This window comes from Larimichthys crocea, chromosome XIV, assembly GCF_000972845.2.
Source record: "Larimichthys crocea isolate SSNF chromosome XIV, L_crocea_2.0, whole genome shotgun sequence".
NCBI classification, from domain to species: domain Eukaryota; kingdom Metazoa; phylum Chordata; class Actinopteri; family Sciaenidae; genus Larimichthys; species Larimichthys crocea.
Window position 1 is genome coordinate 12,270,041 of NC_040024.1, and position 20,406 is coordinate 12,290,446.

At 45.4% G+C, this 20,406-nt stretch overlaps 1 protein-coding gene across 1 annotated transcript; it reads right to left on the reverse strand.

Moving 5' to 3' along the window:
• Positions 1 to 1,507: 1,507 nt before the first annotated feature.
• cdc14ab (cell division cycle 14Ab) lies at positions 1,508 to 17,567 on the reverse strand. The gene is given in 14 exon segments (XM_027287806.1): positions 1,508 to 2,271; positions 2,748 to 3,084; positions 3,194 to 3,316; positions 3,409 to 3,456; positions 3,554 to 3,654; positions 3,735 to 3,918; positions 10,329 to 10,467; positions 10,728 to 10,958; positions 11,071 to 11,158; positions 11,452 to 11,520; positions 12,374 to 12,440; positions 12,901 to 12,980; positions 13,086 to 13,178; positions 17,492 to 17,567. Coding segments are annotated over 14 exon segments (1,632 nt in total). The 5' UTR covers positions 17,534 to 17,567; the 3' UTR covers positions 1,508 to 2,241.
• Positions 17,568 to 20,406: the final 2,839 nt, after the last annotated feature.

Genomic DNA, 20,406 nt, shown 5'->3' on the forward strand with positions numbered 1-20,406 from the left:
AAATGAAAATAAACTGAATAAATTGACTCTTTAATTATTATTGATAAATGATTTTTGATTTGTTTGTTTGATGAACTCCACATTTTCTTAAATTAAATGTCAATGAAAGTGATTCTAAAAAAATCAATTATATAAAAATATAAAATATTTTTATGTTATTGAAGTCGATCCTGATTCAAACTGCTAACTTTATTTGAAAGTAGAGATGTTAATGTGAAGCAGCAGACGTCTGATGATTGATTGATGATTGATTGATGATTGATTGATCTTCATTGTGTGATGACAGACTGACTGCGATGACCTCATACTCATTTGTTTGTTGACGTCACTGTGAAGAGTCACATGAACTTTCACTGATTGACCTCGGACAGGTTTGTGACCTTTGTATATCAATTATTTATAATCCATCATCTGTAAATAATCAACAGAATGGATAAAGAGTGATTCAATGCTTCTCTAAAATTAAAACATTTTTTCTTGTAAATTAATTTAAATAAAAACTTTTCATACAGAAACAAATGTAATAAAACGATAAAATAAAGATTTAAACATGTGAAGCTCTCACATCTAATGTTACATATGTACACATGTAACACGTAGACATTTAAAACGTGTACAATATGTATGTTAAATGCAAATATCAAATTTAACATGTAGGTGACGTTATGGCAGCACACTATAGTAAAACCTTAACCGCATAAAGACTGAAAAATAGTATTATTAATAGTACAGTATTGTGAGTAAACCAAATAATGAAAGGTGACGGGTGATCAGTGTCATGCCATGTCAACTCAGCGGATGCCTGTGCGCACGCTCGTCTCAATGTACAAATAATTATTTACTTTATGATGACGAATTTTGAGAACATAGAAAATGACCTGTCAGGTCCTGATGATCCATGGACCTCGTGCATAAATGCGCACAGCCTCTTCCTCAGTTTGGGGGGGAAAATGAAATGTTCTAGTTATGAGTTCTAATGTGAAGAAGCAGCTGTTACACTCAAACCTCGTCATCATAAAGTCAATAGTTATTTGTACATTGAGGCGTCAGTGACCCCTCTGTCTGATTTCCACAAACACAGTGTGTGTCTGCAGCTCATGTACAAGGCGAGGTACGAGGCGTAGTTCACCCGTCACGTAGGCGTATGCGCAACAACGCGTGTTACGTGACGCCGGTCTGTCCATTAAAAGTAAATGGAATTTACATGTTAGGTCTGCTCACGGGTTTTTAGTTTTTTTTTTTTTTGGTAAAGATTTTTTTTTTTGGCCTTTATTGATAGTCCAGCTGAAGACAGACAGGAAGCAGAGAGAGGGGAGGGACACGCAGTGAATGGCCGTCCGATGCGGGATTCGAACCGGGGCCAGCTGCAGCGAGGACTATAGCCTCCACACACGGGGCGGCCACAAAATGCCCCCCATAGGACATGACGTGTACGTGGCGTGAACCTGACGTGTGCATGACATGACGTGTACGTGACGTGTTGTAAGTTGCAAACGTGACAAGGTCATTAAGTTTGTTCAGACTTTAGTTTATTTTTCTGACACAGCACATTTTGATCTTTCATCGCTCCAACAAACAAACAAACATTCACGTGTTCTTCATCATCAGCTTTAAAGATCGTCACGTATGTTCGACTAATTAACGGTTACATGAAGCACTAATCAGCTCGTTACATTTAATTAAATTCATTTTAATAAAAAACACAAAATCTACACTGACCAATCAAACACTTCTTTAAGGCTGAGGGGGCGTTACCTGCTGCTGGCCCCACCCCCTCCAACACACACACACACACACACACACACACACACACACACACACACACACACACACACACACACACACCCTGAGTTTCTTCTTCTATGGTTATTTTTGTTATTGCTGTTGATTAAAACGTGAATCTGTTTTCTGAGAAAACCGACCAATCACAAACTGTCTGAAAATACTGTAACCATGACGACAGGTCGTCAGCCGACCCTTCACTTTATCAAAATGTTAAAACAAAAAAATATTTCTTCTGTCACAAATAAGAAATATAAAATCTGTTTATCTAAATAAATCTTTCAGCCAATCACACGCGTAGATTACATATTTACATACAGCTCATTTACATACAGCTCATCTACATACAGCTCATCTACATACAGCATGAACAGGCGGAGCTGAACTCCTTTATTAGCTTCCCTTTGAGCGCCCACAGGCATTGTGGGTAATGAGTCCTCAGGTCAGGTCTGTAGTTTTTTAGTACTGGATGTACTCAGACTGAAGCGACTGCAAGAAAACACACAAACACATGGGTCAGAGGGGGAGGTTCTGTTGAGGTTCTGTTGAGGTTCTGCTCTGAGGTTCTGTTGAGGTTCTGCTCTGAGGTTCTGCTCTGAGGTTCTGTTGAGGTTCTGTTGAGGTTCTGTTGAGGTTCTCATGTTTTGATATTCTGACCCGAACAGTTGGCAGCCTCAAAGGTCCAACCTCAAGCTCTGATTGGCTCGTTAGCTTCATGTTAGTTAACAGATTCAGAAAACGGGTTAATCTGAAGAGTCACATGACCAGGTGACAGGAAGTGACATAAACACACTGGCAGCATCAGACACACGTTCTCATTGGACGAGGCTCGGACTGTGAGGTCATTCACTTCCTGTTTGGACTGAGTCGTTATGCTAAGCTAAGCTAAGCTAATTAGCTTATCGTCAGCATCCAGTGTGTTGTGATGTCAGAACAGATAGAACCAATCAGAACAGAGGACTTACAGGTATGGAGCGGCTCAGGTAGCGTCCTGACGGGCCCTTCAGAGCGCTGTAGGGCCCGCCGCCCCGGTACGGGCCGAACTCCTGAGGCCCTGACCTGCCGCTGACCATGAAGCCGGAGGTTTTCCCCGCAGGGGGCACCGCAGAGCCCCCGTACAGACCGCCGTTGTTGTTGATCTCGTGCTGCACGCTGCGAGGCCCGTTACCATAACGACACAGAGAGGGTGGGGCCAGAGGCGAGGGGGAGGGGCTGACAGACACAGAGGAGGAAGGGGGGGCGGGGAGAGAAGAGTCCACGTCTGGCGAGTACAGATCACCGAGAGAGCTCGCCAACCGCGAGCTGAGGGACACCACAGAAACCCGGGGTCAAGAGGTCAGTCAGACAGGAAGTGAGGTGAGTCAGACAGGAAGTGAGGTGAGTCAGACAGGAAGTGAGGTGTAACACTGACCTCCTAATGTTCGACGCTGATGATGGCGGACTTCTTCCGATCCTCTTGGCTGCGGCAGAAGCAGAGGATGCTGGGAACTTTGAGGACTTGAGGGGGGAGGTGGGGCCCAGACCTCCACCCAACCTGACCACAGCGAACCAATCAGATCAACACATCATCACATGATCATCCCAATACCTGAGCCCACCTGAGCCCGATGTCGGTGTGTGTGTTACCTGAGCGGCTGTGACGGTAATCTGCTGTGCACCTTCATCTCCTCCACCCTGAAAGAAAACAGGCAGTGTCAGAGCTTTCTGTTGCAGGTGTTTGGACTTCTTCACCTGAGGGGACGTGTTCAGATTCTGGTCTTGGTTCTGGTACCTGAGCGCTCCGGTGGTGGCAGGTCGGGGGGCTCGTCGGCTCTTTAAGGCTCTCAGTTTGTCTCCCTGAGTCAGACCAGGAGCTCCGTCCACAGGCTCCGCCTGGAGGAGAAAACAAGCGCACCATGAGACCTGTGTGTGTGTGTGTGTGTGTGTGTGTGTGTGTGTGTGTGTCATGTGACCTCGCTCTGACAGTCGCTCAGTGATCGGCACATGTTGACGTTGTGGGTGGGGTTTGTTGAAGTGTGGGCGGAGCTTAGACTGAGGTCATCCATACTGCTGATGAGGTTAGGCACCGCCCTCTCCTCGAGCTTGGCCTTCTGGGAACGCTGGCTGTCGCCTAGCGACCACATCACCGACTGCTTCCTGTGAACAGTGAAACACACCAGAATCAGACCGATGTCTGAATCCAGTCTGCTGACAGGATCCTGGTCCTGGTCCTGGTCCGAGTCCCAGAGGCCAACGCAAACATACGGACCGGCAGTCGAGATACAAACCCGGGTCACTGAGATAAGCAGGCAGTCTGTGCTGGATCACAGCGGTCCAGTCTCTGATAATCTGGACTCTATAAACACATGGTGGATGTGATAACAGGGACTGGACCAGAACCAGAACCATTGGAGTTCACTTAAAACCTTCATCTAAGCTCAAAGTCTAATGAAAATAATGGAGTCTGATCATATTGTAGGTGATTTAACATTCATGTGGACAACCACAATGATAGTCTTAGTACTGCGTTTATCTCTCTATTAGACTCAATTGGCTTTTGTCAAAGTGTAAATAAACCGACTCATTGTCTGAACCACACTCTTGATCTCGTTCTTTCATATGGCATTGAAATTGATAATATAATAGTCTTCCCACAGAATCCTCTTCTGTCTGACCATTTTTTAATAACCTTTGAGTTCATACTACCGGACTATAAGCCTTTGTGTAGAAGCTTCTACAGCAGATGTTTATCTGATAGTGCTGTAGCCAAATTTAAGGAAGTTATTCCTTCAGCATTGAATTCAATGCCATGTCTAACTGTAACAGAGGACTTGTCTGCTTCCTTTAGCCACCCACAAATAGACCATCTTGTTGATAGTATTACAGCAGGGGTGGCCAAGCAGCCAGGGACTTAGAGCCAACAGTTTTACTGTGGTATTGCAAAGACAGACACACACACACACACACACACACACAGAATGAAATATTAACAATTTACCACGTCACAAATGTCTCACACACGTCACCATGAAACAGGAAACTTTAACCAGACTTTAGCTCAGCCAGATTCACATCACACTGCAAGTCCTGCAGACCAAGACCAGTGGACACTTATTTCACTCACTGATATATACATACATATAATATAATATTTAAATCACGTCAGGTTGATAAAATTTCCTTTGTCGTATGTTTTTTGTTTAGCACGGGCAATGTTCCATGCCACTTTGTAGGATGCAGGAGTCGCTGTCTCGGCATGCTCGGTGTATTGTTGGAACATCTGGGTCTGTTTTTTTTGCCTGACTTTTCAGCGTGTTGAATCTGTGCTTGACGTTCAGTACCTTTGGGGAACTCCTTGACGTTCAGTACCTTTGGGGAACTCCTTGACGTTCAGTACCTTTGGGGAACTCCTTGAAGTTCAGTACCTTTGGGGAACTCCTTGTCGATGTTTGAATGGAGCGTGCTGATATGGCGCTGACGACGTGTGACAGAAAGGCTTGTCTTTTCGTTCAACAAAAAAGTAAGCGTCCCCCAGTCCTCAAGAAATGTCTTGTGCTCGTCTTCATAACTGTGCTTAGCTTTACATTTAGCCATTTTTGTGAATGAATCACAGCTTGCCGTGGGAAACCGTCAGTGTGCAGTGCAGGTTGTTCACTCCCCACCCCAAGATAATTGGTTATTAGATAATTGGTTCCGTGGCATGTTTGTGGCTCTTTTAAACAGTAATAGCCCGATACACACAACATAACAATAATTAAAAGGAAAGGGAAGACACAAAAAATTCTTAAAGTTTTTTTAAGTTGTTTTTTAAGTTGGAGAGCCACATTCTTATTGGCCAAGAGACACATGCGGCTCCTGAGCCAGGGATTGGCCACAGGCTCATTACGGACAACTCTAGACTCTAATGCTAACTAACTGCTGTGGTCCTGCATGACGTCCACTACACATATTACTACTGTCATTATTGCTGCCATATCTGCATCACAGTTTATAGTTAGTTGATGATTTGCTGCTGCTGAGCATCTGTGTCTCTCTGTCTCTATCACAGGTTCCACTGCTACTGTAATCATTTTATCAGTCATTGTAATTCATTGTCATTTTATCAGTCATTGTAATTCATTGTCATTTTATCAGTCATTGTAATTCATTGTCATTTTATCAGTCATTGTAATTCATTGTCATTTTATCATTCATTGTGATTCATTGACATTTTATCAGTCATTGTAATTCATTGTCATTTTATCATTCATTGTGATTCATTGACATTTTAATCAGTCATTGTAATTCATTGTCATTTTATCAGTCATTGTAATTCATTGTCATTTTATCATTCATTGTAATTCATTGTCATTTTATCAGTCATTGTAATTCATTGTCATTTTATCAGTCATTGTAATTTATTGTCATTTTGTCATACATTGTAATTCATTGTCATTTTAGCATTCATGTAATTGTACAATATGTTTGTGTTGATTTGTTCTGTACACGGACATCTATTGCACGTCGTCCGTCCTGGGAGAGGGATCCCTCCTCTGTGGCTCTTCCTGAGTTTTCTTCCACTTTTTCCCTGTTAAAGATTTTTGTGGGCAAGTTTTTCCTCACTGGAACCGAGGGTCTAAGGACAGAGGGTGTCACTCCCTGTACAGATGGAAAGCCTGAAGCGTCCATCGAGGGTCCTCGGTCACAGTTTGAGACATGCTGATTTAATTAATTATTAATTATTTATTTAATTAATTAATTAGACAGATCAGAATGAATGACATCATCAGTGACTCACTCTTCCAGGAAGTTTGCTGCGGTCCAATCACAGAGCCTGGTCTGCAGATCCGGATCCAGGCGAGGCCTCACTGCTGTGAAGCGGTGTTGGTAGTTTTCATAGGTAACAGCCAATCAAAGTGCCGTCCTGCCCAGGCCAGCTGAGGACAGAAGAGACAGACAGAGACAGACAGGTCAATGTCAGAGGGGGAATCAGTCTGTGACATCACAGGAAGCTCTTTGGATCAGTCTCAGGTCACATGACTCATCAGGTGACACCAAAAAACCACATGGGATCAGAACCAAACCCTGAGACACACACCGCTCTCTGCTGTCCTGAAGACTACTGACAGCCTGAGGACAGAGAGGGGACAGACCAGGACCAGAACCGAAGGAGGACAGACAGACAGGAAGTGCTCACCCTTGCAGTGAACTGCGACCGCCCCCTCGGTGCTCTCACAGATCTGCAGGAAGTGGGTGTGATGATGTCACTGGGGCGTGCTGCGTCTAAGAGAAGAGTCGCAGTGGTCGAAGCCGCGTCCGTGAAGCGTTTGCTGTCGTAGATCTTCTTGTTGAGGCGGTCAACAGTCGTCACGTTGTGTTTCCTGATTACGGGAAGTACCCTCGGGGGCGTGGGAGAGGGTAACCTACAGGGGCGGAGCAACAGTCAGTGCTGACAGACCTACAGACCTGGACCGGACCGGACCGGACCAGGCCAGACCAAGACAGACCCGCGCTCGGTCACTCACCGTTCTCCATCTTAGTTTTGGATGAGGTCCACTGAAGGCCACAAAATTTCCCTGGGACGATCCAAGTTCAGGTCTCCATTCTCCACCCGCTACAGGACACAGTTAACAGACACCACAGACAGTTAACAGACAGACCACAGACAGTTAACAGACGACCACGACAGTTAACAGACAGACCACAGACAGTTAACAGAACACCACAGACAGTTAACAGACAGACCACAGACAGTTAACAGACGACCACAGACAGTTAACAGACACCCAACGTTAACAGACGACACAGACAGTTAACAGACACCACAGACAGTTAACAGACACCACAGGACCAGTTCTAAAACAGACACCACAGACAGTTAACAGACATACCACGACAGTTAAAGACATACCACAGACAGTTAACAGACACCACAGACAGTTAACAGACACCACAGACTTAACAGACACCACAGACAGTTAACAGCACCACAGGGACAGTTAACAGACTACCACAGACAGTTAAGCAGACCACAGACAAACACAGACACGAGTTAACAGACACCACAGACAGTTAACAGACATACACAGACAGTTAACAGACACCCACAGACAGTTAACAGACACCACAGACAGTTAACGACAGACCACAGACAGTTAACAGACACCACAGACAGTTAACAGACACACAGACAGTTAACAGACACCACGACAGTTAACAGAATACCACAGACAGTTAACAGACAGACCCACGACAGTTAACGCACCACAGAGTTTACCTCGTAGTGTTCGTACTCGTCCACGTCGAACGTCTCAAAGTGAAAAGCCGTGCTGCAGAGCCTGAACAAACCAATGAAAACTCATCAAGTTAGGTTGTTGGAGTCTCTGTAAAGCTTAGCAGGGGTCCTTGAGTCTTGTCTTAGGTTGTTGGAGGTCTCGTAGACAGTCTTTAGTCTTAGGTTGTTGGAGTCTCTGGGACAGTCTTTAGTCTAGGTTGTTGGAGTCTCTGTAGACAGTCTTTAGTCTTAGGTTGTTGGAGTCTCTGTGGACAGTCTTTAGTCTTAGGTTGTTGGAGTCTCTGTGGACAGTCTTTAGTCTTAGGTTGTTGGAGTCTCTGTGGACAGTCTTTAGTCTTAGGTGTTGGAGTCTCTGTGGACATCTTTCGTCTTAGGTTGTGGAGTTGGGTCTCTGTAGACAGTCTTTAGTCTTAGGTTTGGAGTCTCTGTGGACAGTCTTTAGTCTTAGGTTGTTGGAGTCCTGTGGACAGTCTTTTAGTCTTAGGTTGTTGGTCTCTGTGGACATGTCTTTAGTCTTAGGTTGTTGGGTCTCTGTAGGACAGTTTTAGTCTTAGGTTGTTGGAGTCTCGGTGACATGTCTTAGTCTTAGGTTGTTGGAGTCTCTGTGGACAGTCTTTAGTCTTAGGTTGTTGGAGTCTCTGTAGACAGTCTTTAGTCTCTAGGTTGTGGAGTCTCGTGGGGGGGTGACAGTCTTTAGTCTTAGTTGTTGGAGTCTCTGTGGACAGTTTTAGTCTAGGTTGTTTGGAGTCTCTGTGGACAGTTCTTTAGTCTTAGGTTTGTTGATCTCTGTAGACAGTCTTTAGTCTTAGGTTGTTGGAGTCTCTGTGGACAGTCTTTGTCTTGGTTGTTGGAGTCTCTGTAACTCTTTAGTCTTAGGTTGTTGGAGTCTCTGTGGACCGTCTTTGTCTTAGGTTGTGGAGTCTCGTAGACAGTCTTTTCTAGGTTGTGGGGTCTCTCACCTTCCTGATGCCCTGCAGACAGTCCAGCACGTGAGGTTGAGACGAGCAGTTTCCCGAAGGACGGCGTCCCTGAACACACACCCACACACACACACGTTTAATGACTGTTGAGTCCAACAGAGGGACAACACGTTCAGTATTGTCTGTTTGTCAACTTGAAGCTCCAATTCGTCTGGTCATGTGACCTCTACACACCGACAGGTAAACACTCTGAGGTGTTGAGCGCAGAAAAACAGACGGTCAGTGAACGCACATTCAGGGGGCGGGCCTGTTTGTGCAGAGAGAGAGGACTCCATTCAACCAGGACTGTTCCACCACACACACACACACACACACACACACACCACACACACACACACACACCACACACACAAACACCACCAACACACACACCACACACAACACCACCTCACTCTGTGTCAGATTGTTTTTCACCGTTTATCGCGTGTCTGGTGGCTGATGTCTGTGGGCTGGTGGTTGGACTGACGTCTGGGCTGGTGGTTGGGACTGACTGTCTGTGGGCTGGTGGTTGGACTGACTGTCTGTGGGCTGGTGGTGGGGACTGGACTGTCTGTGGGCTGGTGGTTGGACTGACTGTCTGGGCTGGTGGTTGGACTGCCTGTCTGGGGTTGTTTGTGGGCGGTCTATTGAGCTGGTCTTGGGCTAACGCACCTGAAGGGCAGGTAGGAGGCATTGGAACAGAGACCAGAGCTCTGTAGCTTCTTCTGGAGTTTTTCTTCAGTAGATCACCTGACAGACACACAGGTAAACAGGGAGAGACGGTCAGACCTTAGGACACCTCCAGCTGTGAGTGAGTGAGTGAGTGAGTGAGTGAGTGGACGATGACTCACAGCGTATCCTCCAATCAGCACGCTGCATTCGATCTTCCTCTGTCGCGAAGCTTGTGTAGTGGAACGATCCTCTTCCTGGTCAGACGTGAACGACTGCCCACGAACAAGAGTCACGTGCCCCCCGGGTAGTCCAGCTCAGTTCGGCTTACAGACTCAGCGACCACAGGTGGAGGTAATAAGACTCGAGCACGGTGGAGTGGTATAAAACTGCAAGCACTGCGCCAGGTGGTAAGATCAGGTCACAGGAGGTAACTCAGAGCACAGGTGGAAGGTGGTAAATTTTTGTGGGCAAGTTTTTCCTCACTGGAACCGAGGGTCTAAGGACAGAGGGTGTCACTCCCTGTACAGATTGGAAAGCCTGAAGCGTCCATCGAGGGTCCTCGGGTCACAGTTTGAGACATGCTGATTTAATTAATTAATTTAATTATTTATTTAATCAATTAATTAGACAGATCAGAATGAATGACATCATCAGTGACTCACTCTTCCAGGAAGTTCTGCTGCGGTCCAATCACAGAGCCTGGTCTGCAGATCCGGATCCAGGCGACGGCCTCACCTGCTGTGAAGCGGTAGTGTTTCATCAGGTAACAGCCAATCAAAGTGCCCGTCCTGCCCAGGCCAGCTGAGAGACAGACAGAGACAGACAGAGACAGACAGGTCAATGTCAGAGGGGGATCAGTCTGTGACATCACAGGAAGCTCTTTGGATCAGTCTCAGGTCACATGACTCATCAGGTGACACCAAAAACACATGGGATCAGAACCAAACCCTGAGACACACACCGCTCTCTGCTGGTCCTGAAGACTACTGACAGCCTGAGGACAGAGAGGGGACAGACCAGGACCAGAACCGAAGGAGGACAGACAGACAGGAAGTGCTCACCCTTGCAGTGAACTGCGACCGCCCCCTCGGTGCTCTCACAGATCTGCAGGAAGTGGCGTGTGATGATGTCACTGGGCGTGCTGCCGTCTAAGAAGAAGAGGTCGCAGTGGTCGAAGCCGGCGTCCGTGAAGCGTTTGCTGTCGTAGATCTTCTTGTTGAGGCGGATCACAGTCGTCACGTTGTGTTTCCTGAAGTACGGGAAGTACGCCTCGGGGGCGTGGAGAGGGTAACCTACAGAGGGCGGAGCAACAGTCAGTGCTGACAGACCTACAGACCTACAGACCTGGACCGGACCGGACCGGACCAGGCCAGACCAGACCAGACCCGCGCTCTGTCTACTCACCGTTCTCCATCTTAGTTTTAGGATGAGGTCCACTGAAGGCCACAAATTTCCCTGGGACGATCCAGTTCAGGTCTCCATTCTCCACCCGCTACAGGCACAGTTAACAGACACCACAGACAGTTAACAGACAGACCACAGACAGTTAACAGACACCACAGACAGTTAACAGACACCACAGACAGTTAACAGACACCACAGACAGTTAACAGACATACCACAGACAGTTAACAGACATACCACAGACAGTTAACAGACAGACCACAGACAGTTAACAGACACCACAGACAGTTAACAGACACCACAGACAGTTAACAGGACCCACAACAGTTAACAGACATACCACAGAAACAGAACAGACACAGACATAACAGACACCAAGACAGTTTACCTCGTATGTTCGTACTCGTCCACGTCGAACGTCTCAAAGTCGAAGAAGCCGTGCTGCAGAGCCTGAAACAACCAATGAAAACTCATCAGCTTAGGTTGTTGGAGTCCTCTTTAGACAGTCTTTAAGTCTTGGTTGTTGGAGTCGCTGTGGACAGTCTTTAGTCTTAGGTTGTTGGAGTCTCTGTAGACAGTCTTTAGTCTTAGGTTGTTGGAGTCTCTGTGGACAGTCTTTAGTCTTAGGTTGTTGGAGTCTCTGTGGACAGTCTTTAGTCTTAGGTTGTTGGAGTCTCTGTGGACAGTCTTTAGTCTTAGGTTGTTGGAGTCTCTGTGGACAGTCTTTAGTCTTAGGTTGTTGGAGTCTCTGTGGACAGTCTTTAGTCTTAGGTTGTTTGGAGTCTCTGGACCAGTCTTAGTCTTAGGTTGTTGGAGTCTCTGTGAGACAGTCGTTAGTCGAGTTAAGGTTGTTGGAGGTCTCTGGTGGACAGTCTTTAGTCTTAGGTTGTCTTAGGTTAGTCCTTGCTGTAGACAGCTTTAGTCTTAGTTGTTGAGTCTCTGTGGACAGTCTTTAGTCTAGGTTGTTGGAGTCTCTGACAGTCTTTAGTCTTAGGTTGTTGGAGTCTCTTGGGACAGTCCTTTAGTCTTAGGTTGTTGGAGTCCTCTGTAGACAGTCTTTAGTCTTGGGTTGTTGGAGGTCTCTGTGGACAGTCTTTAGTCTTAGGTTGTTGGAGTCTCTGTAGACAGTCTTTAGTCTTAGGTTGTTGGAGTCTCTGTAGACAGTCTTTAGTCTTAGGTTGTTGGAGTCTCTGTAGACAGTCTTTAGTCTTAGGTTGTTGGAGTCTCTGTAGACAGTCTTTAGTCTTAGGTTGTTGGAGTCTCTGTAGACAGTCTTTAGTCTTAGGTTGTTGGAGTCTCTCACCTTCCTGATGCCCTGCAGACAGTCCAGCACAGTGAGGTTGAACGAGCAGTTCCCGAAGGACGCGTCCCTGAACACACACACACACACACACGTTTAATGACTGTTTGAGTCCAACAGAGGGACACACACGTTCAAGTATTGTCTGTGTTTGTCAACTTGAAGCTCCAATTCAGTCTGGTCATGTGACCTCTACACACAGACAGGTAAACACTCTGAGGTGTCTGACAGCAGAAAAACAGACGGTCAGTGAACGCCACATTCAGGGGGCGTGGCCTGTTTGTCAGCAGAGAGAGAGACTCCATTCAACCAGACTGTTACAACACACACACACACACACACACACACACACACACACACACACACACACACACACACACCTCACTCTGTGTCAGATTGTTTTTCACTTCGTTGTTATCGGCTGTCTGTGGGCTGGTGGTTGGACTGACTGTCTGTGGGCTGGTGGTTGGACTGACTGTCTGTGGGTTGTTTGTGGGCTGGTCTATGAGCTGGTCTGTGGACTAACTCACCTGAAGGGCAGGTAGGAGGCATTGGAACCAGAGACCAGAGCTCTGTAGGCTTCTTCTGGAGTTTTCTTCAAGTAGATCACCTGACAGACACACAGGTAAACAGGGAGAGACAGGTCAGACCTTAGGACACCTCCAGCTGTGAGTGAGTGAGTGAGTGAGTGAGTGAGTGAGTGACGATGACTCACAGCGTATCCTCCAATCAGCACTGCTGCATTCGATCTCTTCCTCTGGTCGAAGCTTGTGTAGTGAACGATCCTCTTCCTGGTCAGAGTGAACGACTGCACAGAAAAGAGTCACGTGACCACAGGTACAGACACAGACCACAGGTGGAGGTAATAAAGACTCAGAGCACAGGTGGAGGTAATAAAGACTCAGAGCACAGGTGGAGGTAATAAAGACTCAGAGCACAGGTGGAGGTGGTAAAGACACAGACCACAGGTGGAGGTAATAAAGACTCAGAGCACAGGTGGAGGTAATAAAGACTCAGACCACAGGTGGAGGTGGTAAAGACTCAGAGCACAGGATGGAGGTGGTAAAGACGCAGACCACAGGTGTAACTAAAGACAAGAGATGGTGGTACAGACCTCAGACGTCGTACAAAGGTGCTGGTAACGACTCAGAGCACAGGTGGAGGTGGTAAAGACTCAGAGCACAGGTGGTAAAGACTCAGAGCACAGGTGGAGGTGGTAAAGACTCAGAGCACAGGTGGTAAAGACTCAGAGCACAGGTGGAGGTGGTAAAGACTCAGAGCACAGGTGGTAAAGCAGCACAGGTGGATGAAAGACTCAGGCACAGAAGTGGGTAAAGACTCAGAGCTAAACACAGTGGCTACAGTCTTTAGTTTTTATTTAAGTTTTATTATAATCTTATAAGACTTGTTGTGATCTGTCTTCCTTCGCTAACAGTTCCAAAATCATGAACACTCCTTTGTGAGCTGCATAGTTTGTGAGGTGTCCCATGATGCTTTGTGTCTCAGGTGTGGACAGGTACTCTGCAGTAACTAATGATGGGTGTGAATCCAGATTGTCCGGTCGGCTGGTCGCCATGACGACCGACAACAATCAACCAGAGGAAGGTCATCACCATGGCAACAAAACACATAAGACACAGACAGTGACAGATAGTGTGACAGGTATCGAGTGATGTGACGTGACAGAGTGAGTGTGACAAGAGTGTGACATTAAGTGGTGACAGAGGAGTGTGGACGTGACAGAGTGAGTGTGACAGAGGGAGTGTGACAAAGAGGAGTGTGACATTAAGTGTTGGAAGAGTGAGGTGATTGTGACAGAGTGAGTGTGGACAGAGTGAGTGTGATGTACAATGAGTGTGGTGACAGATGAGTGTGACAGAGTGGAGGTGGAGTGGTTGACAGAGTGAGTTTGTATGACAGAGTAGTGTGATTGGAACAGAGTGTGAGTGGTGTTGTGGACAGAGTGAGTGTTGATTTGACAGAGTGAGTGTGACGTTGACAGAGTGAGTGTGATGTACAGAGTGAGTGTGTGACAAGTGGTGGAGTAGTGGGTGGGTGGGATTTGACAGAGTGTGAGTGTGATTGACAGAGTGAGTGTGATGTGACAGAGTGAGTGTGATGTGACGAGTGAGTGTGACAGAGTGAGTGTGATGTGACAGAGTGAGTGTGACAGAGTGTGAGTGTGACGTGACAGAGTGAGTGTGACTGACAGAGGAGTGTGACGTGAGTTGACATAGTAGTGACAGAGTGAGTGTGACAGAGTGAGTGTGACGTGACAGAGTGAGTGTGATGTGACAGAGTGAGTGTGACAGAGTGATGAAGTGTGATGTGACAGAGTGGAGTGTTGTGACAGAGGTGAGTGTGACGTGACAGAGTGTGAGTGTGAGTGTGACATGGTGAGTGTGGACTGTGACAGAGTGGTGTGAGAGAGTGTGTATGTGACAGAGTGAGTGTGGCGTGACAGAGTGAGTGTGATGTGACAGAGTGTGAGTGTGATGTGACAGAGTGAGTGTGATGTGGCAGAGTGAGTGTGACAGAGTGAGTGTCTCGTGACAGAGTGAGTGTGACAGAGTGAGTGTGATGTGGCAGAGTGAGTGTGACAGAGTGAGTGTGATGTGGCAGAGTGAGTGTGAGTGTGACAGAGTGAGTGTGACAGAGTGAGTGTGACAGAGTGAGTGTCTCGTGACAGAGTGAGTGTGACAGAGTGAGTGTGACAGAGTGCGAGTGTGACGTGACGGAGTGTGAGTGTGATGTGACAGAGTGAGTGGTGGCTGACAGAGTGAGTGTGATGTGACGAGTGTGAGTGTGATGTGACAGAGTGGTGTGATGTGCGAGTGAGTGTGACAGAGTAGTGTTGTGACAGTAGTGAGTGTGTGACAGAGTGAGTGTGTGCAGAGTGAGTGTGACAGAGTGAGTGTGATGTGGCAGAGTGAGTGTGAGTGTGACAGAGTGAGTGTCTCGTGACAGAGTGAGTGTGACAGAGGTGGATGTGACAGAGTGAGTGTCTCGTGACAGAGTGAGTGTGACAGAGTGAGTGTGACAGAGTGCGAGTGTGACGTGACAGAGTGTGAGTGTGATTTGTGACGATGAGTGTGACTGACAGAGTGATGGTGACGTGACAAGTGAGTGTGATTGAGAGTGAGTGTGACAGAGTGTGAGTGTGATGTGACAGAGTGAGTGTGACAGAGTGAGTGTGACGTGACAGAGTGAGTGTGACGTGACAGAGTGAGTGTGACGTGACAGAGTGAGTGTGGTGTGACAGAGTGAGTGTGACATTAAGTGTGACAGAGTGAGTGTGATGTGACAGAGTGAGTGTGATGTGACAGAGTGAGTGTGACAGAGTGTGAGTGTGATGTGACAGAGTGAGTGTGACGTGACAGAGTGAGTGTGACTGAGACAAGTGAGTGTACAGAGTGTGAGTGAGTGTGACAGAGTGAGTGTGACGTGACAGAGTGAGTGTGACAGAGTGTGAGTGTGATGTGACAGAGTGAGTGTGGCGTGACAGAGTGAGTGTGATGGGACGAGTGTGAGTGTGATGTGACAGAGTGAGTGTGATGTGGCAGAGTGAGTGTGACAGAGTGAGTGTCTCGTGACAGAGTGAGTGTGACAGAGTGTGAGTGTGATGTGACAGAGTGAGTGTGATGTGGCAGAGTGAGTGTGACAGAGTGAGTGTCTCGTGACAGTAGAGTGTAAAGAGTGAGTGTGATGTGGCAGAGTGAGTGTGACAGAGTGAGTGTGATGTGGCAGAGTGAGTGTGACAGAGTGAGTGTCTCGTGACAGAGGTGTAGTGACAGGAGTGAGTGTGACAGTGGAGTTCGAGTGATGTACAGAGTGAGTGTGACGAGGCAGTGTGACGTGACAGAGTGGAGTGTGATGTGACAGTAGTGTGGCGTGACAGAGTGAGTGTGATTGACAGAGTGGTGAGTGATGTGAGAGTGGTGGTGTGGCAGAGTGATGTGGCAGAGTGAGTGTCTCGTGACAGAGTGAGTGTGACAGAGTGTGAGTGTGATGTGGCAGAGTGAGTGTGACAGAGTGAGTGTGATGTGGCAGAGTGAGTGTGAGTGTGACAGAGTGAGTGTCTCGTGACAGAGTGAGTGTGACAGATTGAGTGTGACAGAGGAGTGGTGTGACAGAGTGAGTGTGACAGAGTGAGTGTGACGAGGCAGTGTGACGTTGACAGGAGTGTTGAGTGTGATGTGACAGAGTGAGTGTGACTGACAGAGTGAGTGTGACTGTGACAGAGTGGTGAGTCGTGACAGAGTGAGTGTGATGAAGAGTGATGTGACAGAGTTGAGTGTGATGTGACAGAGTGAGTGTGACGAGTGGAGTGTGACGTGACGAGTGGTGTGAGTGACAGATGAGTGTGGTGTGACAGAGTGAGTGTGACATTAAGTGTGACAGAGTGAGTGTGACAGAGTGAGTGTGATGTGACAGAGTGAGTGTGATGTGACAGAGTGAGTGTGACAGAGTGTGAGTGTGATGTGACAGAGTGAGTGTGACGTGACAGAGTGAGTGTGACGTGACAGAGTGTGAGTGAGTGTGACAGAGTGAGTGTGACGTGACAGAGTGAGTGTGACAGAGTGTGAGTGTGATGTGACAGAGTGAGTGTGGCGTGACAGAGTGAGTGTGATGTGACAGAGTGTGAGTGGATACAGAGTGTGATGTGGCAGAGTGCGTGTGACAGAGGTGAGTGTCTCGTGACAGAGTGAGTGTGACAGAGTGTGAGTGTGATGTGACAGAGTGAGTGTGATGTGGCAGAGTGAGTGTGACAGAGTGAGTGTCTCGTGACAGAGTGAGTGTGACAGAGTGAGTGTGATGTGGCAGAGTGATTTGACAGAGTGTGTGAGTGTGCAGAGTGAGTGTGACAGAGTGAGTGTGATGTGGCAGAGTGAGTGTGACAGATGAGTGTGAGTGGCAATGAGTGTGAGTGTGGGACAGAGTGAGTGTGAGTGACAGAGTGCGAGTGTGACGTGGACGGCGTGTGAGTTGTGATGTGACAGAGTGAGTGTGACGTGACAGAGTGAGTGTGACGTGACAGAGGGGGTGTGATGTGACAGAGTGAGTGCGTTGTGACAGTGTTGTGTGTGTTCTGGTCATTCCAGTTTGGGCAGTCAGTCTCACCTTCAGCTTCTTGTTGAGTTTGCAGCAGTATCGGTACAACATGGCCAGATTCAGAGGACCAAAGTCTGCATAGAAACTAAGACACACAGAGGACACAGACTCTCAGTTGATCACTTCAGGATTAAGACTAAAAACTGAAGACTGAAGACTAAACCCTGAACACTGTTTCAGTGTTTCTCATGATCTGTCTCGCAGACAGATCAATGATTCGGTTCAAATTTTAAACCACATCAGCTGTATTTAAATACTTTAATCCAGTCCTCATGTTAGATCAACAGACTGTCTGTTTATGTGGTTCGTGTCTGTAGTTTCAACTCACTCTCTGTGGTGTCTGATGTGACAGACAACAGGGTCATGTACAGAGTACAGCAATCTGTTACAGTACTCTTATTTAGGCCTTTTTCAAGCTTTTATTTATTTTATTTTTTATTTATTTTTTTTTTTTGGCCTTTATGCCTTTTAACGAAAGTACACTGAAGATAGCGGAAACAGGGGCGAGGGAGTGACACGCAGCAAAGGCCGTCCGATGCGGGACTCGAACCGGGGCCAGCTACAGCGAGGACTGCAGCCTCTACACATGGGCGGCCCCGTAAACCACTACGCTACCAACCGCCCCTAAGCTTTTATTTTTGACAGAGACAGCTGAAGAGAGAGATGGGGAACGACATGCAGCAGGTCGAAGGTCGGATTCAAACCCTGGGCCGCTGCTGAGCCTTCATACATGTGGCCGGATAATCTAGAACCTGAGCTAATCGACGCCCCAGTTACAGAAATTTGTTACAGTAATCTTTTCTAATCTGTTACAGTATTTATGATCAGGCAGCTGATTAATACGCCCATCTTCATGATAAGAGTTAAACCCTCATTGCGTTCTGACAGGTGCACTCAGCTGTATTCAAACAGACCACAAAGAGTCTGCAAAAACGTAAACAAACATCTTTATCTGCAATCTCTGACCACACAACACACACACACCACACACACACACACACACACCACACACACACACACACACTTACTTCTCGTACAGAACTCATCGTCTGTGCAGAAATAGTTGTGTTAGCCGTACTTTAGGTTTACTGCGTAAGGTGGCGAAGTACAGACGCTCTGTGAGAGACAGACAGACAGACAGGTTAACAAACTGCACTCAGTCTCACTCTCTCTGGTTTAAATGAAAGCTGACATCATCTGAAACATTAAAAATAATTAAATACGACAACAAACAAAACTTTTTTTTTCTGTTTTCCTTCGGTGAGCCCAGGGAATCTGGGAAAATGAGGCATGGGTGTATCCTGTCCGATGAGTCCTGCACATGAGCAGAGACGAGAGGGAAGGGACTCGCTCATTAATGGCTTACATCATCAGAACGACGCCACGGTAACGATGAAGACGTCTAGCGTACAGACGCGTGACATGGACACACGTGTGAACACGGGTCACCTGTGTGTTAACGTGTTCAGCAGCTCTGCTCTCAGACTCCAGCTCACCCAGCCAGTTCTGCTGGACCGGACCAGAGCGCCACCACCCGGACTCTCTCCGTCATGATGAAGTTACAGGAAGCGATGAGGCAAAAAACAGAATGATGAACACACACCTGAGAAAGTTTTCAGCCTTATCACCTGGAGAGCGGCAGCTCTGAAGTGACCAAACCAGGGGTTCACAGGTGAGGAAGAAGGGTGATCACAGGTGATGCACATTTTATTAAGATCATTTGAACTTAACAAACTTTTATTGTCACATTTGTAATATCTGTACATATTTTAATTAACTGTTCATAAATTGTTTTATGTATAATAAAGTTCTTTTCAATAGTTACCTCTAATGAAGTTTTTTAGCATGTTTATGTTTTATGTTAAGTTTTGTGTAAAATAAACTTTTATTGGTATGTATACAAAAGTTACTTTAAAGACTCGTATAAATGAGTTTATAATAAGTACTTTCAACTCTGTATAAAAGTTTATATAAAGTTTATATTAAAGTTACTTAATACTCTGTATAAATGAAGTTTATAACAAAGTTACATAATTCGATATATATTAAAACAAGTTACATTAATACTCTGATAAATAAGTTTATAAACAAAGTTACATTATACTCTGTATAAATGAGTTTTATTAATAAAGTTACATTAGTACTCTGTAAAATGAAGTTTATAAATAAAGTTACATTAATACTCTGTATAAATGAAGTTTATAAACAAAGTTACATAATACTCTGTATAAATGAAGTTTTAAAAGTTACATTAATCTCGTATAAATGAGTTTATAATAAAGTTACTTTCATACTCTGTATAAATAAAGTTTATAATAAAGTTTATATTAATTTACATTAATACTCTGTATAAATGAAGTTTTATAAACAAAGTTACATTAAACTCTGTATAGAGAGTTTATAAATAAAGTTACATTAATACTCTGTTAAATGAAGTTTATAAATAAAGTTACATTAGTACTCTGTATAAAAAGTTTAAAATACAGTTACATTTACTCGTATAATGAAGTTTATAAAATAAGTTACATTAATACTCTGTATAAATGAAGTTTATAAATAAAGTTACATTAGTACTCTGTAATAATGAAGTTTATAAATAAGTTCATTAATACTCTGTATAAAGAAGTTAAAATAAAGTTTACATTAGTACTCTGATAAATGAAGTTTATAAATAAAGTTACATTAGTCTCTGTATAAATGAAGTATAATAAAGTTACATTAGTACTCTGTATAAATAAAAAAAGTTTTTTTTTGTTTTTATTAATAAATTACATTAATACTCTGTATAAATAAAGTTTATAAAATAAAGTTACATTAATACTGTATAAAAAAGTTATAAATAAAGTTACATTATACTCTGATAAATAAGTTTATAAATAAGTTACATTAATACTTGTATAATGAATTTATAAATAAAGTTACAT